The sequence below is a fragment of the Bos taurus genome, chromosome 16 (genome assembly GCF_002263795.3).
Source record: "Bos taurus isolate L1 Dominette 01449 registration number 42190680 breed Hereford chromosome 16, ARS-UCD2.0, whole genome shotgun sequence".
Lineage (NCBI taxonomy): Eukaryota > Metazoa > Chordata > Mammalia > Artiodactyla > Bovidae > Bos > Bos taurus.
The window spans coordinates 33,923,725-33,949,901 of record NC_037343.1 but is presented as its reverse complement, the minus strand read 5'-3'; the positions used below and the strand labels follow the sequence as shown (position 1 = coordinate 33,949,901).

At 35.9% G+C, this 26,177-nt stretch overlaps 1 protein-coding gene across 17 annotated transcripts in view; it reads right to left on the bottom strand.

The window, feature by feature from the left end:
* CEP170 (centrosomal protein 170) overlaps window positions 1–26,177 on the bottom strand; it is a 130,781-nt gene that overhangs the window by 65,959 nt on the left and 38,645 nt on the right. For 16 of the 17 annotated variants that reach the window (XM_024976270.2, XM_024976274.2, XM_024976278.2 and 13 more), the window contains 4 exon segments: window positions 18,212–18,301; window positions 10,130–10,208; window positions 663–721; window positions 405–567 (listed from right to left, as the gene is read on the bottom strand). In XM_024976270.2, coding sequence (XP_024832038.1) covers window positions 405–567; window positions 663–721; window positions 10,130–10,208; window positions 18,212–18,301 — 391 coding nt within the window. 17 annotated transcript variants of the gene reach the window in all.

The following is a 26,177-nucleotide window of genomic DNA, read 5'->3' as shown; positions in this document are numbered from 1 at the left end:
TTAAAAATTGTTTTTATATGACTGGGATTATGTATATAAACTATTCTTAAAGCTCCTACTGTAATATGATACATATCATAATAATTATGATAATGTAGCCATTATTGGACATTTCCTTTTCATTCATTTCAGTTATAATCTAGGGGGAAAAAAGCAGACAAACATGAAATAATAAAAATACTATTAAGGTAAATTATATTTACTTTCTTCAAATAAATATACTAAATACACTTACATACAACTGCCATATAATTATGTTCTACACTGCTTTCTAAGAAGCACTGGCTGCATTAAAACCCACTCTGAAATTGTCATTATCATTAATTATTTTTATAAGGACATGGAAGCATGCAACTTCTTCATAATCAAGAATAAACATGATATTTTCAAAGAGGTTAACTTACCAACAACTTTCTCCTCAGATTTTAGTGCTTCTGTAGGTTTGTGCTGCACTTCTGTTGCAGAATCTGCTACCTTTGAATCTATGCTTTTGGCACATGCAGATTTTGATAATTCTGATTCTGAAGATTTTTGGGACAACTGAAGCTGAATGGTAAATTTCTCATGCTACAAAACATTTTAAAATGGAAGTGAAATATCCATGAGTGAAATTAACCCTAGTAAATGGCAGGTTTACAAAAGAAATAAGTAAAAATGTTTACCTTAAGAGCTTCTTCAGGGACCCTCATTTCTCCTCGTACTACAGTGAAAAGATTTGTATGTAAACAGGGCTAAGGAAGAATATAATTTCAAAACTCTGATAAGCTTAAAACAATCAAAGATAATAAAGAAATCGTCCTATTTTCAAGAAGCAATTATAATAAGAGAATGACCATATTTCCCTAAGAGTCAAGTGTTAAAAAAAAGTTAAATGTTAAATTATGTTCACAAATATAAAAAATTTTTAATACTAAATAAAATCTTAAAAAGTCTAGCAAGTAATTCCAAACTTAGGTAATAATCACGGCCTTCAAGAAGCAAACAACTGGGTGATTAACCTAAGCACAAAAGACGTTTTCAGTTCTCACTAACAGTAATATGACCACAAAGAAGAAAAGCACCTGGGTCAAATGATATTGATAGCTAACCACAAAAATCTAAAAAGAAGTGTCATCAGGGATTACCCAACAGTAAATCCTGAAGAATTCAATTATTCCTACTTCACAAGCACTGATAAAAATGAAATTCATCTTGAAAGTGCAAAAGAAATGCTATAATTAGGGTCTTTACAGCAACTACAACCACTCCTTCCCCCCATGAATTGCAATCAGGGTCAAATTACATTATCAAACAACTGATTCTATACAGATTAGAACCAAGTGCTAGATATAATGAATGCTTTCATTATTATGCCAAAAAGAACAATGCCTCTGTATGTTAAAAAGATCTTTCACTAAACAACAGAGGTCACATTTCTCACCATCACTTAACCCCTTAATGAAAGGACTTTTGTAACCACATAGTAAATGTTAAGTCTTCTTTATCAGTTCAGAGCACCCATGACTTCAAGGGTAGAAAGCTATAATTATCATGACCACTTGGGAGAAAAATAGACTTCCCATGCATAACAAGCGGTAAACTTGTTTACAAGTATTTGATCCATAGTTCTACTCATTAAAATAATAAAAACTCAGAATTTTCTAGAATTGTAAAGCACTTTGGGAATATCCTATTCAATTCCATTAACCCACCTTCCCATTCTCAAGTCCCCGTGGAACTTGAGGACTAGAGAGGCAGAACCCAAGATAATAATCTAGTCAACTGAATACTAGTCCAGGGCTTTCTTATCACTTTACACTGCTTCCAGTAACTGTGAAATAATAAAAAATTTCCTTTTTTATTATGTATATATGCTGATACACATTTGCTGGTATATATGACTATATACAGTCCATAGTTAAGTACTTAATAAAAGTAAAAATTCTAGTAAGCTTTTGTTTTACTCCCAAAAAACTCATTAACAGCCGCAGAAGATTCACTGCATTCCTACATTTACAGTGGAAAACACCATCTTAAAACTACTGGAAGTCATTTCTATTTTTCAATGGGAAACAAATGATTTTAGCCTGCTGTGAGTGCTTTCTGCTGCTTCAAGTTTCTCCTGGGAGTGCTTTAATTAAGGCTATTCCTCAAAGTTAGTCTAGGGCATCCTCTTAAATTTACACTTCTTTAGGATCAAGGAAAACTTATAAAGAGGGTATAACTCAGATTCACATACTTTGCCTTACCAAAAAACTCCTGTGTGGGAGACCAAAGAATTCAAGATTCCTCTTGTTTAGGTTATGAATTTAACTGAGAATCCTAGTATGACAATGAGGTTTTTGAGACTACTCTTGACTCCAGCTTTCACCTTCAAAGCTACTATCTTGCTAGTGGTACAGACCCAGGTAACTGTTTTCAGTTTGCTTAATTTAGAAAAATGACAATCTAATGTATAATTACTTATGATGTCAAGTTACAAAATACACAATACAGTCATATTAACTACAGCTGTATGTCAATTATATCTCAAGAAATTTCATAAAAAGTGTCATGCTTACTTAAATCTTATTTATTAAAAATCATTAATATTTATAAATTATTTCCACACTTCTTTGAATAACAACTGAAAAAGAGAAAAAATACATGAAACAATGGTTTGCAAAGACAATCAATACCAGGTAACAAAAGACAGTGATTTCTGAGTGAGGAGGGACAAATCAAGGGGACTGCAATCACTGCCCTAACTCAGTATCTTTAGAGAACTTCCAAGTCACACTGGAGGGAGGGGTAAGCAAGGCCAAACCTGGCAGACTCTCAGCTGGGAAGAAAAGAGGGCTGAGAGTCTGGGCAGACCAAGATGACTACAGCTCAGAAAGCTGCACAGAAGTAGTATTCCAGAGACTGTTAAGGGGCTGGCTCAAGTATTCAGTTGGGAACTGATCAGCACATTAATTTGAGAAAACACATCTATGGCTGGGACAAGAACCACCTGAAAGTATTCGAAGTAATAGTGCCCCTTACTCAGAGAGGGCCAGGAATAGTGTCTAATCACAACAGCCAAGCTGAAAAACCTCATGTTTCCCAGGTCACTCGATAAAGCAGGGGTTCGCAAATTGTTTATCTATTGAGGGCCAGACAGTAAACTTTTTAGGTTTTGGAAGCCATATGATTTCTGTTTAAACTACTCAACTCTACTTATGACAGTGCAAAAGCAGCTAAAGAAAGATGTAAATGAGTGGATATGCCTATGTACGAATAAAACTTTATTTACAAACACAGGCTGAGAGCCAGGTTTACCAATGGTCTTGCTGACCCCTAAGCAGAGTATACAGAAAGGTCTTGCTTCTGCAATGGGGAATTAATTAGCCCCAGAATAATCTCAGAAGTTCAAAAATTTTTAGGAAAGCAAGACTCAACATGATAAAACTATTTCAAAGTAACCTGTGTCCCAGAACAAAGCTCAAAAATATTTATAGGAATCCAAAAGTATGCATACAATACTCAACAAGGTAAAAAAATCCACAATGTCTGTCTTTCAGTCAAAACAATGAATGTAAAAATCAATCAAAACTGACCCAGAACTGACACAAATGTCAACAAACATTCTAACACAGTTAACATCACTGTATTCCATATGTTTAAAAAATATGTAAAGACTTGAAAGATATAAAAGACAAAATCCAAATTTTAGAGCTGAAAACTATACTGGATAGGGAAATTGCATGTTAGACACAGCCCAAGAAAAGTTTAGTAAACCTGAAGACAATGCAACAATAACAACCTAAAGTGAAACACACAGATAACAGATACTCATTAAAAAAATAATAAATAGAGCCTCAGTAAGCTAGGAGATGACTTCTAGTAGCCTAATATACATTTAAATGAAGTCCTTGGGAAAAAAAGTGGGGAGAACAGAAAAAAGAATTAAAAAAAATAATGGCTGAATTTTTTTCTAAATCTAATTAAAAGTATAAACCCACAGATCCAACATGCTCAAAAATCCCCAAGCATAAGAGACATGAAGAAAACTGCACAAAGGCACATTAAAATCAAACTGCTCAAAACCAGGGGAAAGGGAACCAATGCAAGAGAGAACAACAAATTTAAAGTACTTAAAAGAAATGTCCAGCAACAATAACTTCTAATAACTAAGGTGAAATGCTTTTCCAGACACATGAAAGCTGAAAGAATTCATCATCAGCAGAGTTGTACTATAAAAAAATATTAAAAGAAGTTCTTTACACAATAAGAAAATGAAACTAGATGAAAATGTGGATCAATATAAAGAAGCATGAAAAGCACAAGAAATGGTAATTACAGTGATTTAAGATATGACTACAATGGCCATAAAAATCTATTTTTCTTATTATTTAAACCTCTTTAAAAGATAACTGATGCTTTACTGATATCAATGTAGAATGCAATTTGTAACATATATAGAAATAAAATGTATGACAATCACAACACAAAGATAAGGACAGAAAAAAACGAAAGTATACCACTGTAACGTTCTTATACTGTATGTGAAGGAGTATAATGTCATTTGAAGATACAGCTTAAAATTAAAGATAAAATTATAAAATCTTAACCACAATTTTTTTTAAAAGGGTTACAGTAGTAAAGTAACAAGACAAAATGAAATCATAAAAAAACTCAATAATCCAAAATAAATTGGGAGAAAAAGAGAAAAAACTGATGGGGCAAATAGAGCACAAATATCAATACGATAGATTTAATAACCACATCATTAAATAAATGCTCTAAATCCCCGGATGAAGGCAGAAATGATCAAACTGAATAAAAACTAAGACCAACTATGTGCTGCCTAGTTCAAATGTAAAGACAATAATAAGTTAAAAGTAAAAGAATGCAAGCGATATACCATGCTAACACCAATCCAAAACTAATGTCCAGACAAACCAGATTTCAGCACAAAAAAATGTTATCACAGATAAAGCAAAGCATTTTATAATTACAAAGGGGATCAATTCATCAAGAAGACACAACAATCCTAAATGTTTACACTTCTAATAACAGTGTTTTAAATTATATGAAGCCAATACTTCTGCAAGGAGAAACAAACCCAATGAGAGTCTGAAATTTTGATACTGCTTTCTCTATAATTGACACAACAACTGGACAACAAATCAGTAAAATACAGAAAATGTGAACAACAGTACAACTAATTTGACCGAATAGAATACTCCACCCAACAACAGCAGAATGCACATTCTTCTCAAGTACACAGAGCATATTTACCAAGATAGAGTAGATATACCATGCGTGACAGGACAGGACTTGAAATACATGAAGTATGTTTCTGATCACTACGGGTAAATTGGAAATTAATAACAGAAAGTCCCTCGGAAAAATTCCAAATATTTAGAAACTAAGTAACAAAGATTAATGCAAACAAAGATCAAAAGAGAAACTAGAAAGTATCTTGCGTGTTAAAGCAGTACAGGCATACTTTATTGTACTTCCCTTTACTGTGCTCTGCAGACACTGCGTTTCATACAAATTGAAGGTCCGTGGCAACCCTGCACCCAGCAAGTCTATTGGAGCCAGTTTTTCAATGGCATTTGCTCACTTCATGTCTCTATGGTAATTCGCACATTTCAAACGTTTTCCTTATTTTTATATTTGTTATGGGGATCTGTGATCAGTTATTTTTGGCTGTGTCAGGTCTTAGCTGCAGCACGCAGGGTCTTTGCCGCAATATGTGGGATTTTTTGCCTGTGGTCCATGGGTTTGTGGCACATGGGCTCTCTATCGAGGTGCCCAGACTCAGTAGCTGTGGTGCACGGTCCCCAGCCAGGGATCAAATCTGAGTCCCCTGCATTGGAAGGTGAACTCTTAACCACTGGGCCACCAGAAGTCCCCTGATCGGTGATCTTTGATGTTACTATTGTAATTGTTCCGGGTCACCATGAACGTCACCCATATATGTCGGTGAACTTAATTGATAGATGTTGTGCACGTTCTGACTGGCCTACCAACTGGCCGTTCTTTCTCTCTCTCCCCTCTGGCCACCTATTCCCTAAGACATGACAACGTTAATGTTAGGCCAATTAATAACCCCACAACAGCCTCTAAACATTTAAGTGAAATGAGGAGTCACACATCTTGTACTTTAAGTTAAAAGCTAGAAATGACTAAACTTAGTGAGGAAGGCATGTCAAAAGCCAAGACAGAAAAATATTTTTGGTGTTAAAAAAAAGAGAGAGAGAGAAAGATGGAAGGACATTTGAGGGGGAAAAAAAAAAAGCCAAGATGGGATCAAAGATAGGCCTCATGTGACAGCCAAATGGTGAATGGAAAGAAAAAGTTCTTGAGGGAAATTAAAAGTGCTATTTTAGTGACACATGCATGGTAAGAAAGCTAAACAGATTTAATGTAAATATGGAATAAGTTTAGTGATCTGAATAGAAGACCAAACCAGCCACAACATTCCCTTAAGCCAAAGCCTAATGCAGAGCAAGGCCCTCTCTTCAATGAAGGCTGAGAGAGGTGAGGAGGCTACAGAAGAAAAGCTTGAAGCTTACAGAGAATGATTTATGAAGCTCAGGAAAAGAAGCCATTTCCATAACATAAAAGTGCAAAGTGAAGCAGCAATTGCTGATGTAGAAGCTATAGCAAATTATCCAGAAGATCTAGCTAAGATAATTATAATGAAGGTGACTACACTTAACAACAGATTTTCAGTGTAGACAAAACAGTCTTCTTTGGAAGAAGACACCCTTTCGTAGCTAGAGAGGAGAAGTCAATGACTTCGCTTCAAAGGGCAAGCTGATTCTCTTGTTAGGGGGGATAATACAGGTAGTGACTTTTAAGTTGAAGCCAATGCTTACTTACCATTCTGAATATCTTAGGGCCCTTAGGAATTACGCTAAACCTACTCTGCCTGTACTCTCCCAACGAAATAATAAAGCCTGGGTGACTGGACATCTGTTTACAACATTGTTTACTAAATATTTTAAGCCCACTGTTTGAGACCTACTTCCTGGCACGTTACAGTCCATGGGATCGCAAAGAGTGGGGCACGACTGAAGAGACTTAGCATGCACGTATGCTCAGATTTCAAAGTATTTCTGCTCACTGACCATGCACCTTGTCACCCAAGAGCTCTGATGGAGATGGACAAAATTAATGCCTGCTAACAACAATAACATTCATTCTGCAACCCATGAATCGAGGAGACATTCTGACTTTAAAGCCTTATTATTAAAAAAAAAAAACTATTTATTTTTATTTATTTGGCTGTGCCAGGTCTTAGTTGCAGCATGTGGGATCTATTTCCCTGACCAAGGATTGAACCTGCACCCCGATATTGGGAGTATGAAGGCCTAGCCACTGGACCACCAGGGAAATACCTCAAGTCTTATTATTGAACAAATACATTTCATAAGGTTACAGCTGCCACAGTGATTCTTCAGCTGGATCTGGGAAGTTATTTGAAAACCTTCTGGAAAAGATTCACCACTCTAGTTGCCATTAGAACATTTGTAATTTATGGAAGGGTCAATTATCAATACTAACAGGAGTTTGGAAGAAGTTGATTCCAAACCTCATGAATGACTTTGAGGGGTTCAAGACTTCAGTGGGGGAAGTAACTGCTGAGATAGTGGAAATAGCAAAAGAACTAGAATTAAAAGTGGAGCCTGAAGATGTGGTTAAACTGCTGCAATCTCATGATAAAACTAGAATGAATAAGAAGTTTCTTATGTGCAAAGAAAGCAGTTTCTTGAAATGGAATCTACTCCTGGTAAAGATGCTGTGAAGACTGTTAGCATAACAACAAACGACTAGAGTATTACATAAACTTAGTTGATAAAGCAGCAGTAAGGTTTGAGAGACTGACTCCAATTATGAAAGAAGTTCTGCTTTGGGTAAGATGCAATCAAAGAGCACTGTGTGCTACAGAGAAATCACTCATGAAAAGAAGAGTCAATTGATGTGGCAAACTTCACTGTGGTGTTATTCTAAGAAATAGCCACAGCCACCCCAACTTCCAGCAACCACCTCCCTAGTCAGTCAGCAGCCATCAACACCGAGGCAAGACCCTGCATCCTTAATAAGATTATGACTCACAGAATGCTCAGATGATAGTCAGCAGTTTTTAGTAATAAAGCATTTTTTGATCAAGGTATATACAAATTTTTTAGACATAATGCTATCACATACTTAATAGACTACAATGTCATTTAAACATTAACTTTCATATGCACTGGGAAACAAAAAATTTTTGTGGCTAGCTTCTTACAATGCTACAGTGGTCTGGAACTGAAACCACAGTATCTCTAAGGTATGTTTGTACTGGGCGGGGGGCGGGGGTGGATTTTATAGCACTAAATGCCTATATTAGAAAAGAAAGGTCTCGAATGATCTCAGCTTTCACTTGGAAGAAGTTAATAATGACAGTAGAAGTCAAATAGAAAACATTAACAACTGAAAAATTCAATTAAACCAAATTCAGTTATATCAAATTTAAATGGACTGCAGGGGGGAAGATTCTTCCCATTTTCTCCACAATATCTGCTCTACCTACAGAATATGCTGTTGGTTAATGGTGACTCCATTTTTCTAATTGTTTACATCAACTGTACAATTTTGGATTCATCCTTGACTCTCTTCTCTTAGTCCATATCCAGTCTAACCAGGAATATTACTGTCTCCATCTACAAGACATGTACAGATCCTATCATTTCTCACTACCTCTGCTTCTATCACCTCCATTATTTCTCACCCGGAGCTACTGCAACTACCATAACAACCTTCTAACTGGTCTCCCTCTTACCACTCCTGCCCACTCCCACCCTTAAGTCTTTGAACAAGAGTAACCAGAGGATTCTCTTAAACATGTAAGTCATTATCACCTCACTCCTCTGACCAAACCCTCTAAATCGCTCCGTTTCACTTAAAAGCCAAAATTCTTACAGTGACCTATTAAAGGTGATACATTATACGGTCAGCATCTTCACCCTATCTTTGCTCCGATGTTGGCTTCTCAGTGAAGTCTTCATGAACAGCCTTTTTAAAGTATAATTTCTCACGAACCACCACTAGCTCTCTGTATTCCATTCACACTTTTCCTCGATAGAATTTATCACCCTCTATCATTCTTTTTGTGTGTGCTGTCAGCTACCTCCAACCCCATTAAAGTGTAAGCTCCAGGAGGACAGAGACTGTGATCTGTTTTAATTAGTACTGTATCCCCAGACTGGGGCTCTCTGGTGGCTCAGTGATAAAGAACTCACCTATAATGCAGGAGACATGGGTTCCATCCTTGGGTCAGGAAAAACCCTTGGGGAGGGAATGGCTACTCATTCCAGTATTCTTACCCAGGAAATCCTATGGACAGAAGGAGCCTGGCAGGCTACAGTCTGTGGGGTTACAAAAGAGTTGAATACAACTTCATGACTAAACAACAACAAAACATCCCCAGACTGTAGGGACTATGTCTGGCACACGGGAGACATTCAATAAATAATTGTAAAATAAAAACTTAGGCTTGCTTATCCGCTACACATCTAGCCACCTGGAGATACAGTACCTATTTCTGAAGTGTAGCATTTCACTATACTTCCTGAGTTTACATTCATTTCTTAAACTTGGATATTTCACTACTTGCTTTTCCAAGTCACTTAATTACTCTAATTAGAAAAAAATACTTTTGGCAGATAAACTGTACTCCAGTTTCAACTCACAGTAAATGTTCTTTCCAGTCTTAATTCATAGTAAATGTTCTTTCTGTTGCTGTGGCATTTTAATTAAACAATTTTCAACTACAACGTGTAACAATAAATCCCTAGACTTGGCTACTATTACACACTCTGTCTTCTACCCAGTTCTTTGATACCCAAAGTGCATATGTAATGGCATCACAGGAATATTTCTGCTGAAACTATAATACAGAGTGAGGAGGAATAAAAGAGTCCATCAATTTTTCCAGCATTGTTTTTAGGAACAGGCATAATAAGCAGAAAGAAAATATATTATTTTTAAACATGAATTTTAATTTGGAAGGGCAAAGAGACTTTCAGCATGCTTATATTATGAATTCTTATGTCTGAAGAAATGTTTAATTTATACCAGAATAAAGATTTTTAAATAAATTTAATAAATGCACAAAATCATATAAGGATATCATATCCAAATCTCAACTTATCTTCAAGTTTCAAGGTGATATAAGTCTGTTCTGGAATTCTAACATCATTCACAAAAGTCTACAAGAGATAAAAAAGATAGATGTTAAGTTAATATTTGAAGAATTATTATATTTTAGACAAGCAAATATTCAAACCTTATACTGTAAAGTATAGATCGAATGGTGGCTAACACAGCTTGAGTATCATCATAAAATGCATTCTGTAATAAGTGATTTCATAATCAAAGATTTCATACTAAGCCCTTTATTACTATTACAAATAACACACAAAGAACCAACTTGCAGTTCCTCTAAGTCTACTATGCTGCCAAGACAAATTTAGGCACCTAAAAATGGTTCCAAGAAAAGATCCTACTTGAAGTTAGAAATTGTAAAAGGTGAAATATTTAGCTCTAGATATAATATCAGGGTCCACTAGACTCAATTTTAATTTTTCTGGACAGTTTTAATTATTGGTGAGGATTGAGCTTTCACTATTTTTATTCCTAGAAGTGTTTTAAAGAAGAAAATGAAAATTTACTTAAAAAAACTGAATAAAACTCATTCTGTTTTACAATTGCCATATGAGTCCTTTGGATGCTTTTAAGAACTTAAGATACATTACAAGACCCTTACATGAATCTACGATACATTATAGAAACATTATTTTTCCTGTATCTCAAAATATTCTGTTTCATCAACATCATCATCCCATCATTATTTCATTTTACCAATTATTTCTTACTGTGGAAATGACCAAAATAATAACAGAAGAATAGAATTATCTAGAACACACTAGTATACTGTACTAGGTATACTATACTAGTAGGTATACTATTAAATTTTCTAGCAGGTGAAAAAAGGTGAAATTAATTTTCATAAAATATTTTGATTAACATACACATCCAAAAGAGTACCATTTTAACAAATAATGAATATAAAAATTAAGAAAGCACTTTACATTCTTTCTTTTGTACCTTCTTTTTTAGACTAGACACATTTCAAGTGCTCAGTAGCCACACATGGATAGTGTGGTGAATATCAAACAGAGCTAGATGGATGATGCAATCATGAAATACTGTACAACCTTTCGGTTTCTTACTACATTATCCAAATTATTGCATCATTTTCCCAAGAAGCTGAAGACAGCATCTTTGCCCTTTTTCAAAAAGCTATTAAAGAGCAAAATTGAGAATTCAGCATTTTTTATTTAACATCCATAAAGGCAAAGAAGAAAAGGGAAACTTTTCAGTTATAAGGGTAAATACAAAAGGTAGAGCAGCATTCTAGACTAACAACAATGATAAAACATTAACAAAATAAGCAAACTATCAAACCATGGGTCTTCGGATGAAGATAATCCTAGATGAATTTTGCCTAACACAAGAATTGATGAGAGAAGAATGTTTCCAAAGTTAAAAAAAAAAAAAAAACCCTAAAAAATATTTTTCATCCAGTTAGCCTAAGTCAGTAAGAGGAATTACACAGTATTTTTAAACACAAAACTGATGATTCTGCACTTTAAAATAAATTGTGACAGTTTTCTCTCATTTTTTAATGTTTGTGCTTTAATGTTTATTTGATTTAGCATGTAAGAGAACAAATGTATCTATATAAAAGTAACTGGTAGTAAAGAGATGATGTATTAAGAGAAATAAAATCATTGAACTGATCTGGCAACTGTTGTAATGTTTTACAATTATGGAAGAAAAAGAAGATGACCTTCTTCTTGATAAAATTTTAAACTGTCAAAAATCTTAAAAATAATGCATTTTGATAATGCAAGAGCAAGAAAAACTAGAAATAATAGTAAACTAGAACCAGCGAGAGATGTACTTGAAATCTGAATCAGCATCTATAAAATGGATATATATCCCATAGAATGCATGACAACTGACACATTCGTGGCTCTCAAAGAACAATACTCATTCTCTTTGTTACGTATCTTTCAAAACCAGGAAAATATGGAACAAAAATTGGAGTTTGTCAGGTGGCATTAGGGGTAAAGAATCCACCTGCCAATGCAGGAGACAAAAGACATGTGGGTTTGATCCCTGGGTCAGGAAGATCCCCTGGAGAAGGAAATGGCAATCCACTCCAGTATTCTTGCCTGGAGAATCCCATGGACAGAGGAGCCTGACGGGTTACAGTCCATGGGGCCACAAGAGTTGGACATGACTGAAGCGACTTACAATGCACACACACATCTCATTTTTTAATAAAAGTTCTAGTTGTTCTCTCATCTTTTAATTCTTACTTGTGTAAACTATTTGTAAAAAGACTCAAAGGGTCCACTGGACACAAGACGGTAAATGGTGATGATAATTTTTCCTGACATACTAGAAGGTAAAGACCTAGAATCCACTTGATTTATAAAACACAGAACAACGTTATACTTAACTGCCTGGAATGCAGACATCATATAAGTGTCCAATGCTTTCCTTTGATAAGTTGAAATTAAAAATTACTCTTTCTGTTTGAATCTCATTTTCCTTGTTCTTTATTTTACTGGATTCGAGATGGCCATCAAAGCTTGCTTGAGAAGGTTCCCTCCACAATGAATAAGTTTAGAATGTTAGAAAGTAAAATACATAAAGGCGTTGTGTTATTATGATCATATTCTCAAATTCCTTTGCATAGCTGGCACTTTGTAATATGTCACACAATACCAGTTTCTAAGTCTACCAAAAACAAACAAACAAAAATAGAAGCTGCAATCTTATTCCTGATATAAGGAGAGAGCAGAATACTGCTAAACTCAAGATCACATATTAGTATGATTTATGAATAATCCTAAATAATAACCTTCTGACATGCTTCACAGAAAGAAGGAAAAGTTAATTCAAAGAAAATTCGAAAGCTCAGGCATTTATAAACTCTAATTTCAGGCTCATTTTCAATATGCATATTTTAGAGTGTTTTAAGAATTATATTTTGAGTTTACCAACATATTCTATATTAATTACAAAAGAGAAAAGTTTTTTGAGAAAAGGAGCATGATGAAAGAGAAAAGAATAAAATAAAATATTAATTAACAGATGTCTGATATGCAGAAGATAGATATACAGTATAAGAGAAATGCCACAGTTCTAAACCAATTTTATTTAAAACCATCTCATCCTAAAATACCATATTTACTTAAAAGACCTAAGATGACCTATAAGATCTGCTCAAAGCTCAATGCTTGACTCTCTTAAATATTAAACACTTATTATTTTTAACAAATGTACTAGGAACTTTCAGAGATTAAAAAACATAATTTTAACATGCTAGCATTTATGACAAAAATATACCCTACAGTCTAAAAAAGGCTGAGGAAATATGAGCCAGACACAAAATTTCATCTCTCAAAATATAATTGAGAACACCTGGGAGCAAAAAGTCTTCTGATGGTTTAAAATTATAAAAGGGGAGAAAATTTAAAAGAGCAAAAGGAAAAAAAATCATTTATATAAATCAGCTATGAAGCATTTTAACAAATTAGATATAGAAAGAAAAACAGGTTTTACTTCTTATGCTCATAACATCATTTGCTCATACCTCTAGCTGGTAGGCAGGACAGGTGAGGACAACGAGGCACATAGCATGAAGTAACAATCAAGATTCGAGCTCAGAAGTAGAACTACTGGGATTCAAAATCAGGTCTCTGAACTACAAATCCCACATTCACTGCACATCAAGAACACTTGGGTGATCAAGCCAAGCCAGCTCCCCAAACTCCCCCATCCACACCACTACCCTTAGAGAAGCCAACTGAACCAGATAAACCAGATAAAATTTAAATTTAATTTAAATGCAAATGTATTACATAATTGACAGTACAGAATCATATAAGGACCAGGTACTGCAGTAATGCTCTGGGAATTCTGAAGGAAGTGGCCAGCAGCACAACACCTCAATCATGTTGCCAGCGAGTAAGGTGTCCTCTTCCTCCCCTAACTACTTTCCTACTTGTTCATTCTATGCTACACTGTTCTGATGCTGCGGGATATGCAGTGTGAAAGAGGACACAGCAGGGGCTGGAACACAGGGAGCTGAGGTAGAATGGGATGGGAGTGGTATGGCAAAAGCCAGTGGTGGCTATCAGAGGTGCAGGTGCTCCAGAGCACGGAGGAAGAAGCAGGAAGAACTGGAGGCAAACAAGGGCTCTCATAGAAAAGAGAAGCCTCAAGGAGCTCGCAGGGAAACAGCCCACTAACATAAGCTACAGAAGCAGTTCCAGCTTCCTCAAGCAGAACAGCCTCATTTCTGGTCGTAATAACGTTAAGTGTGGACCTAGGTAACTTGAAAGTGTATTTTAGGGTAGGGTGAAAGGAAGTAGAAGTGAAAGTAGTCACAGGTAGCTATTTATGAATTAAGTTGATATAGTGCTTTAAAAAAAAAAATTAACTGCATATGTATTCACTAAAAAGTAGGTAGCCTACAGGATGCCCAAGTTGTTTTAACTGCTTTTCTTATCATAACAGCAGTAACTAACACTTGTCTATGTGTGTGTGTGCGCGTGCGTGCTCAGTCGTGTCCAACTCCTTGTGACCCCACGGACTGGAGCAAGAATACTGGAGTGGGTTGATATTTTCTCCTCCAGGGGATCTTCCTAACTCAGGGATAGAATTAGCCATCTCCTGCATTGGCAGGCAGATTCTTTACCACTGAATCACCAGGGAACTCCAGTAACCAACACTTACTAAATGCTTATTACATACTATTCTAGATGTTTAAAACTATTAACTTATTCACAACAACCTGAGAGGAGTACTACCTTACTACTTCTATTTTTTAAAAATTGAGGAACAGAAAAATTAAGTGACGTGTCCAGCATCACACCACTAGTAAGAATTCAAGCTGGGCTCATACCACTACACTGCGCCTTCTCTGAAGTTACTACTTTTAACCTGATGCTCAAATTTCTAAGATTCTATGAATGTTAAGTTACGTAGGTCCATACTTAACGTCATTACGACCAGAAATGAGGCTGTTCTGCTTGAGGAAGCTGGAACTGCTTCTGTAGCTTATGTTAGTGGGCTGTTTCCCTGCGAGCTCCTTGAGGCTTCTCTTTTCTATGAGAGCCCTTGTTTGCCTCCAGTTCTTCCTGCTTCCTCCGTGCTCTGGAGCACCTGCACCTCTGACAGCCAAGTTTTCTATGAATAAAATGCATGACAGCTGGTAGTTCACAGACTTTGGCTACCAGAGTCCATTCTGGCATATTTCCTAGGCTATTCATTTGGGTAACAGTGCATTTATTATTTGTATAACGTTTTAAAGTTCTGTAACAGACAGATACTCACATATATTTAATCCTTACAACACTACTATAAAGCAAGAATTATGGTTTCACTATTCTAAAAACGAAGTCAGGTAACTAAATTTTGTGTTGAGTCTTCACATTCATAAACTTCAACTCATTCAGTTCAGTTGCTCAGTTGTGTCCAACTCTTTGTGACCCCATGAACCACAACTCATTGCATTTGCACAACTATGAATATATATGAGGAAATGGAATTTCAGAGGGTTTAAGTAATTTGTTCAGTGTTATCATGCTCATAAGTTACAGACTGAGATTCAAATCTAGGTCCTGATTTCAAGTTCAAAATGAAGATGTTACTCTCCATGAGTTACTGTATTCCAGAAAATTGAGTACAATCAAATTACAAGAACGGTCAGCTTTGATAAACTTAGAAGTTAATATTTCACCTGATTTTTTATAACCTACATCCATAATTTTTATATTTGGTCACAATGTTTTAAAAGACTAAAACACGAATGTTAATTCTCACTTATTATTTTCCAAGATATAATGTAAAGACACCTAAGATGAGTGCTGTGGTCAAGATTAAATTTTCTAGTTTTAAAAGCAGAATATAACATTTTTAAAACATTCCACATATGGAAGTGGATTAAAAATTTCTCTATAAAGTCTTTCATACAGAAAATTCATTCAATTCCATTCAAAAAGATTCACTGGGTTCAGGCACTGTGGTGTGTTTACCGAAGCAAAAGGCCCAGGAACTGTTTGTTCAGAAGAACACAAAGTCTAACACGGTGGCAGATATTCACAAGCAGATTCACAAGCAGATTATTAAACCTTGCATTAGCAAGGCTGATAAAGCATCTGAGACAGAGATTAAAACAGAAGTCTGTAGGTGTGGACAAGGAAACAGCACCTCAGAATCCAAATTGCGTACTTACATGCCCCACGTTAGAACAATTTCTATTTCATCTGCCTATTTCCTCTATCTTAATCATTCAACATGTTAACTACATCAACGAGTTAATATTCTTCAATACCTTTTTTTGCTGCCTTCAGGAGGATGTGGAATGTACAGCAAAAACCACAATAATGTAATTAGCCTCCAATTAAAAGAAAAAAAAATTACCATATTTGCCAAATTTCTACATGTTTTTTCACATAATGTTTAATGGTATATTTTGAAAAGCAGTACCAGTTAGAAGTATGCTGCTGCTGCTGCTGCTAAGTTGCTTCAGTCGTGTCCAACTCTGTGCAACCTCAGAGACGGCAGCCCACCAGGCTCCCCCGTCCCTGGGATTCTCCAGGCAGGAACACTGGAGTGGGTTGCCATTTCCTTCTCCAATGCATGAAAGTGAAAAGTGAAAGTGAAGTCGCTCAGTCGTGTCCAACTCTTAGTGACCCCATGGACTGCAGCCTACCAGGCTCCTCCGCCCATGGGATTTTCCAGGCAAGAGTACTGGAGTGGGGTCCCATTGCCTTCTCCAAAGAGAAGACTAGTACCAGATAATTTCAACAGTGAATTCTACCAAATTAACACCAATCCTTCTCAAACTCCTCCAAAATTACGGAAAAAAAAGGGAACGCTTGCCAATTCATCCTGAGGCCAGTCTATCCTGATACCAAAAAAAGACAAAGATGCCATCAAAACAGAACATATTTTTAATATAATTTATGAATATCCTTTATGAATATGTATGCAAAAATTCTTACCCTTTTGCAGCTTATAGACCAATGAGAAAGACAAACAATAACAACAAAGTAGTTGCTGCTGCTGCTAAGTCACTTCAGTCACGTCCGACTCTGTGCGACCCCATAGACGGCAGCCCACCAGGCTCCCCTGTCCCTGGGATTCTCCAGGCAAGAACACTGGAGTGGGTTGCCATTTCCTTCTCCAATGCATGAAAGTGAAAAGTGAAAGTGAAGTCCCTCAGTCGTGTCTGACTCCTAGAGACCCCATGGACTGCAGCCTACCAGGCTCCTCCGTCCATGGGATTTTCCAGGTAAGAGTACTGGAGTGGGTTGCCATTGCCTAGACACATTTAATTCTGTGAAATTCTTTTAAAGAATTTCAAAGCACAGATCGCAAGAAAATTTTATTTGTTTTTGTTAGCAAAGCCATGAGAAAACTGAGAAGAAATAAGATAAATTATTCAACATGTCAGCATTCTCTTATTCTGCAGCTACTTACATTCTGCCAATGTAGAAAAATCAATTGAAGAATTAGGGAAAAAAATTCACTGTAATAACACAAAAATTTTCAATGTAGGACTCCAAAGAAGCAACAACAGACACTAGAGTTTAGACAACTCACCACATTTGTTAAGGTAAATGAATGTGTTTCACTCCTTTGTACTCTAATCTAGAAGATTCTTCAATGATCTAACACCAAACCATATTTGCATCTTTTTTTTTTTTGCCCAAAGTTAACCCACACGCATGACAATTATGTCTCTCAAAGACTGCTTTTCTGAATTCTTACTGTCATGACTTACCACTCTTTTCTCACATATAAATTCAAGTCATCCAGTAAAGACAAGCCCTCCTCTTACTTCCTTAAAGAAGCCTTTTTTTTTCTTTAACCATTAGATAATAACAACCAACAACCATCTGAATTCCTTTAAGTATTAACCACCAAGAGGGTTTCTTGGGAACGTAAGCCACATTCATATTCTAGCATAAGGTCCTCAAAGTGCTATGTACCCAGTAAGCACTTAAAAGTAGGTGCACACTAAAGAAAAGGAAATAAAACACAAACGGGATTTTGTGTTTTTATCTGTTTTCTTACAATATTAAACAAAAAGTCAAATAAGATAAAAAGAAAACTCTTAACTTACCCCATTTAGACTGCCTAAATCTTTCACCAAATGTTCATCAGTAGAGGCATCATAATTGATTACAGCATGTTGCTTATCCACACTACGAGACTGAAAGAAAAAATTTTAAGTTAAAAAAAACAAACATGCAAGAAAATGCCAGAATAAATACCAAAACACTGATTTTTGGCTAAATACTTTAATAAGATTGTAAATATAGGAAAATACCAAAGTAAAACTAGATTAAATGAGATTTAAACTGTTACTATCCAATAGAAATTTGGCATCACTTTTTAAAGAGGAAAGCTGCCACAATTTTAAAACATTCTTTTCTACCAAAGTCACACGTTCTACTTTTGAGAATTTAAATCAGCTGACTTTGTTGAATGTATCAAATGACAATACTTTTTTAAAAATAATATGAAACTCTTATATGGAAATCATGTGAATGATAACTTCATGTGTTATGTACCTCATTGCAAGAAAATTTACCATACAGGCTTTTCATCTTTCATGTGATATGTTCCTGAATATAAAATTATCCTCGCTTAGAATATGGGCTCTAAAACTCATGGGAGAGCTCTAAGAGAGAAAGAGAAAGTAAAAAAAAAAAAAAAAAAAGGAATTAGAATGGCAAACAGATTTCTGAAAATTGCTCTTGAGTCTCTTTTAAAGTACACACACACACTCTTTCTCTTAGAGCTTAGTGAGTTATCTATAGATGAAAGTGGCTCAGAGATGAACTATAAGCCTTTGGAAATTTGCACCCAAAGGAAATAACAGTATAGCCACATGAAGAAATAATCTGAGAACCACTGAATATGAACTCAACAACCATTTACTATTGGGTTATTATGTTATCCTTGGTATACTAAAAGCAAAGGAACCATCCAAAATGGGGAGGAGGTATCATTTTCAGTTTTCAGTCCAGCATGTACATGTCACCGACGCAATGGACGTAAGTTTGAGTGGGGTCCGGGAGTTGGTGATGGAGAGGGAAGCCTGGCATGCTGCAGTCCACGGGGTTGCAAACAGTCAGACAAAACTGAGCAACTGAACTGAACTGATGTACAGAGTTTGGAAGTCATTAAGTCTAACTGCTTATATCAATTCTGATCTCCAATCCTAGTGGTTTAAAGCAGCAGTCCCCAACTTTTCTGGAACCAGGAACTGGTTTTATGAAAGATAGTTTTTCCATGACCAGAGGCAGAGTGTGGTTTCAGGACAATCCAAGGGCACTCATTTCTTGTGTTAATGTTAATCTGTATTTGCAGCCACTCCCCACTGGAGCTAGAGCTAGCATCACTGCCTGGGTTCCACCAGATCATCAGGCATTAGATTCTCAAAAGGAGAACACAATCTATTATAGATCCCTCACATGCACAGTTCACAGGAGGGTTCCAGCTCCTATAAGAATCTAATGCTGCCACTGATCTGACAGTAGGCGGAGCTCAGTTGGTAACACAAGCGATAGGAAGCACCTCTAAATACGGATAAAGGTGCACTGGCCTGCCACTCACCTCCTGCTGTGTGGCCAGGTTCCTAGAAGGCCATGGACTGGTAGTGGTCTGTGGTCTGGGAGTTGAGGACCCCTGGTTTAAAGTACAGATTCTGGAGTCAAAAAGAACTGGTCCAGCCAGTTGCCAATTACGGAACCTTGGTAAAACTACTCATCTTCATATTAATCACTCTATCAAAAGGTTCACCTAGCTTATAGTTTTTTTTCGTGATGACTAAACACATGGGAGACATTTGTAAAGGCAAAACTGCCCTGCTTGAAAACTCCTCAAGCCTCTTACTGGCTAAGTTAAAATACACCAAATCTTTAATACAGTACACAGGGCTTGCCAAGATCTGGTGGCTTCTAATGCCTAAGTCGTACTCTCTCTAAATGCTTGTGTTCACATCCTACATACAAACTACAAGGAACTATTAAAAACAGATAATGAATGCCATTCTATCTTCAATACCACACACTCAACCACATTCTAACTTTCCAGAAACCACTTATTCATCTTTTAAGATAATTCAGCTCAAGCCACCTCCTCTAGAAGTCTTTCCAGATTCCTCATTCCCACATTTTCTCACAGGCAAAAGTGACCAATCTCTTTTTTGTGTACCCCACACCAACTCCCATCATTGTCTTGTGTTATACTTACTTATTATATAAACATCTCCTTCTACTAGAGCTACACCCTAAGGACAGAGATCCCATCTGTATACACAGTGGTACCTCAGCACTCAACATGTGTGCTAAGTCGGCTTCAGTCATATCCGACTATGTGCGACCACAAGGATTGTAGCCTTCCAGGCTCCTGTCTACGGGATTCTTCAGGCAAGAATACTAGAGTAGGTTGCCATTCTCTTCTCCAGGGGATCTTTCCGACTCAGGGATTGAACCCAGGTCGCCTGATTCTTTACTGTCTGAACCACCAGGGAAGCAGCGGCATGCAGCACAGGGCTTACCTAGCATATGTTTAAAAAGGTTTGATAGAAAATTCACGCTATTTGGCCAATCTCATTTCATAAATGATGGAGGTAGAAAAGTTTTCTCATATATAAAATTAAAAAAGTACAGAAGTTACAAAGTTCAGGCCAAATTTTAAGAAGCTGACAAACAAGATGGCTTGAAACAACAGAACCAAACCAAACCAAACCAATTCTGTCTCTCAGATAATTATAAAACTAGAAAAATTTGGAAAATAAGAGTATCAAAATGAAGCAATAATACTTTTCTTAAAAAGAAATACTTCCTTTCCTGCAATAAACAAACAAGAAAAAGCCTGACACTGAATAAAGTCAAAACATAAAAAACAATTTCAGGCCAGGCACAACAAAAAAGCATCAAAGACTCACACTGACTAATCTGTAACTAAAAACTAGCATATGAAATGGTACAAATGACTACTTGATATATGTCATACATGCTTTGGGTACGAAACAGCTATTGACCAACATTATTATTTTTCTCTAAAATCTAAGACAGCAAAAAAGACAGAAATACATGGAAAACAAGCTAAGAAAAAACTAAAAAGAGAAAAGACTGCCACTGTATGTCACCATCACTTAAAAAATTTAAAAGATATTGTAGTTGACAGATTCTTTAAACATCCAGTTGCATTTTTACAATCACAGTAATAGTGATTTATCCTTTGCTCCAAAGAATAGGTGAAAATTAGTAACCTATGAGCTTCAAAATATATTCCATCATTAATACATCATACAAAATTATTAAATAATGAATCAAATATAATTTTATTATATTTACTATTATGTATGGAAAAAATGTCTAATTAATATGATGATGATTCTCCAAAAGAGAAAAATTCATTCATTTGGGGCAATTAAAAAATTTTATGAATATAAAAATCAGAATTTTGAAAACTCTTTTCAAAAGGCAATCATTTGCAGACAGAAGAATCCAATATATTATAATAAAAACCAGTCACTAAATCTTTCTAAATCTTAATTTTATCATTTGCAAAGTGGAGGTAGTTATATTTTTCAAAAATTGCTGAGGAACAATTGAGACAACATAAATGAATAATGATAACAAGAGACAGTGCTATTCAACAGCACGGTGCTTTTAACAGTAGTGCTGTCTGTCACTCAAAGCAAAGCAAACATAACCTTTATCCTTAATTATACTTTATACCTTGCATTCATGGCTCTTTAAGATTTGTTTTACATAACATGTCTTAGGGAACATAGTATAATCATCCTTCAAGACAAACAAGCACAGCAAATTAATTTGTGAAAGTCTTCCAAGATTAAGTGGTAGAAACAGAATTCTTAATTTCAAAATCACCTACTCATTAATATCCAAGCACATTTTCTTCTCAAGGACCACATTCTTTATACTACCTTTTTCGGAGTGAGATGAAACCTACCCTCACCCACCCCCCCCAAAAAAAAACCAACCAAACATTTTTTTTGGTCATAATTAACAACAACAACAACAAAAATTAACTGTAATCAAACAGATCATATGACCTCACGGGATCATTTGTTCCCTTTCTGCAGTAGGTTTTAAGCTACATTGTCATCAAAGTATTGTTGCCAGTAAATCTAATTACAGGTAAGAAACTGCTGAAAACTATCTAGCAGAGATTCTAAAAGCTAGCAACTAACCAGTTATTTCCTGTAGGTTAAAAATGAAGGGTTTTTAAACCATAAATGCTAATTAGGCTAACAAAATCTTAAAAGATATTTTATTTAATCATTAAAAAGCAATAAAATAGTACTACTTTTATTTCTAACAATTTCAATTATCAAACCAACTGATCTAACCAATGCAGAACCATTTAATCTATGTAACATCTTAAGATGAAAACATAACTTCATCAACTCAAGAGCTCTCATTTTTCAAAACAAATATAGTTCATATTTATATACTTGCAAGTATTCACTTTTCAAAAGTATAAGCCATACATGAGCTTAGTTCACTTTTCAGAAATAATATAAAAAGAATAATGTTTCAAATAATCCATTTATTTTACTAATATACTATGAAAGATTAAACCACTTAAAAACTAAACACAATTTGTAAAAATACTTGTTCTTACTTTCATACACAAGATGTGTCTCTCTGTACTAAGAAGTTCCATTAATTTATAGAACTGATTCTGATTACCAGATAACCATTATGCTGATCAAATCATGGGCTTTTTTCAGAGAATACACTGTCTAGTGCAGTGCTATAAGAAGTATGCTCCAATCAGATAAAGAGCATAAGTATTTTTAGAGGTCGAGTCTGAAGAATAGGTAAAAACTGGGTTTTTTCTCACTTGATCATTGAGTTTCCTCATCAGCTTTATATTTTAGTTTTAAAACAAAGCATAAATTTACAAAATAGCCATGAGTAGAAGAGGTGTCCACATTAGACACATTGATGAACTTTAAATAAAAATGTTGATTTTTGACTTCTTATACTGGTAAAAATTGCTTTCAGTTCTTTAAAAAATATTGATTTTGTTTTAAATTTGTTATAAAGGCATTTTTTCAATTATAATACCTGAATCAAATCAAAGATATTTTAAAATTTTGTTGCCACTGATTTCATTTATTTACTGTGGTAAAACATATATAACATATCACTTATCATTTTAAACTTTTTAAAAGTATGATTCAGTGGCATTAATTAAATTTACAATGTTGTACAAACATCACTGTTACATGATACTGGATTCTAAAACCTTTCATCACCCAAACAGAACTCTTGTTACTGTAAAGCAGTAACTCCCAAGTCTCCTTCCCCCAGCCACTGGTAATCACTAATCTACTCTGCATCTCTATGATGATGGCTCTAGATATTTGCTTGTATTAGATATTTCTAGATATTGCTTGTTCTAGATATTTCTTGTCTAGAATATATACATATAGATTTTTTTTTCTTTTTTTTTGGCTACACTGGGTCTTTGGTGCTGTACTCGGGCCATCTCTCGTTGTGGAAAGCAGGGCTACTCTCTAGCTCTGGTGCGTGGGATTCTCTTTGCGGTGGGTCCTCCTGTGGAACACAGGCTCTAGGGAACATGGGCTTCAGTGGTTCTGGAGTATGTGCTCAACAGGTGTGGGTGGGGACTCCAGGGCACAGGCTCAGTCATTGTAGCACATGGGCTCGGCTGCCCCATGGCTTGTGGAGTCACCCTGGACTAGGGATCAAATTCCTGTCCCATGCATTACAAGGTGAGCTCTTAACCACTGACCACCAGAGAAGTCCCTTGATTTGCTTTTTTAAATGACAAATGATGTTGAGCATCTTTCACATGCTTATCAGCCATATTTATATCTTCTTTGGAGAAATGTATCAAGTCTTTTGTCCATTTTTTTAAAGGGGGATATTTGTGATCTGTTATTGAGTTGTAGGAGTTCTTCACATACTTTGGATATTAAACTCTTATAAGATATATGTTTTTATAAATATTTTCTCCCATTCTATGAGTTGTCCTTTCACTCTTGATAGTATCCTAAGATGCACAAGGTTTTCATTTTGATAAAGTCAAATTTATCTACTTTCTGCTTTCTCTGTTTGTGCAACTGGTATCATGAATCACGAATCTACTGCCAAATCCAAGGTCATAAAGATTTATCCCTATGATTTATTCTAAGGGTTTTATGGCTTTAGCTTTTATATTCAGGTCATTGATCCATTTTGAGTTAATTTTTATATATGTTGTGAAGCAGGGGACCAAACTCACTTTATTTTTATGTGGAAGTACAGTTGTCCAAATTTTATCTGTTGGAAAGACCATTCTTTACTGAACAGACTTGGCTCCCTTCTCAAAAACCTAATGCAGCAGTGTCCTCGGGCTGCCACAACAAAGTACCATAAATTGGGCGGTAAAATCAGTTAAAAACAATACGTTTCTTCTCTCAAAGTTCTGGACTCCGGAAGTCCAAATTCAAGGAGTTGGTAGGACTGTGTTTCCTCTAAAACTTTTAGGGAAGAATCTTCCCTTGTCTCTTCCAGTTTCTCATAACCCATGTTTCCTGAGCTTCTGGCAGCATAACTCCAATCTCTGCTTCTATTTTTACATGGCTGTCTTCTCTCTGGGTCTGTCTTTTCCTCATCTGATGACACAAGTTATACTGGCTTAGAACCCACCCTAATAACTCCATCTTAACTTGACTATATCCTCAAAGACCCTATTTCCAAATAAGGTCACATTCATAAGTATGGGGTATTAAGACTTTCATACATCTTTTGGGGGAACACAATTCAAAACATAACAGCCATAGGTATATGGGCTTATTTCTGAACTCTCCATTCTGTTCCATTTGTCTGTATGTCTACCCTTATTCCAGTATTGCTAGCTTTATAATAAATTTAGAATTTGAGAAGTGTGAGCCATTCAACTTTATTCTTCTTTTTGAAGGTTGCTTTGCCATTTTTAAATTTTGCCAACTTTGCCAAACTATTCAGAAACAAAAAATCTTTGAAAGTGAAAGTGAAGTCGCTCAGTCGTGTCCAACTCTTTGTGACCCCATGGACTGTCCTCCGTCCATGGGATTTTTCAGTCAAGATTACTGGAGTGGGTTGCCATTCCCTTCTCCAGATTCCCGACCCAAGGATTGAACCCAGGTCTCCTGCATTATAAGCAAGACACTCTACTGTCTGAGCCACCAGGGAAGTCTAAATAATCTTTAACCAATCTTTATTATGGGTTCCATTTTCCTGATTCTTTAGAGGCCTGATAATTTTTTACTGGTTACCAGACACTGGGAATTTTACCTTTTTGGATGATGGATATTTCTATATTCCTATAAATATTCTTGAACTTTGCTCTGAGATACAGCTAAATTACTTTTTAAAAAATGTGACCCTTTCGTTTTTAATATTTTTAGGTAAGAGTAGAACTCAGACTAGCATTAATTATTTCCCCAATACAGAGGTCTCTACCAATGACCTGTGAATTATGAAGATCTCCAATCTGGCTGTTAGAAATAGGAATCATTTCTAACCCTGTTAGTGCCAATTACTGTTAACTCTATAATCTTTTTGAGTTTTGTTCCCCCTGCCCTTGGGGAGTTTCTTCACACATGTGTGCTGATCCGTACTCAATCACATATGTGTGTGCGTTTAGTTGCTCAGTCCTGTCTGATTCTTTGTGACCCTTTGGACTGCAGTCTACCAGGCTCCTCTGTCCATGGAATTTCTGAGGCAAGAATACTGGAGTGGGTTGCCATTTCTTCCTCCAGGGGATCTTTCTGATCCAAGGAATGAACCTCCGTCTCCTGTGTCTCCTGTACTGCAGGCGGATTCTTTACCCACTGAGCCATCAGGGAAGTTCCACTCAATCACATACTCAAGGGTAATTCTCTGCAGAGTTCTTTCTCTGTGTAGCTCTTTCCTCTCTGATACTGGATCGCGTCTTGGTCTCCTTGGACTCTCAGTTTCCTCCCTCCAACCTAATTGTCAGATAACCTACATTTGTTACACATAAACCAAGACACAGACACCTCACCAGTCATGTCTTTTAATCCTATC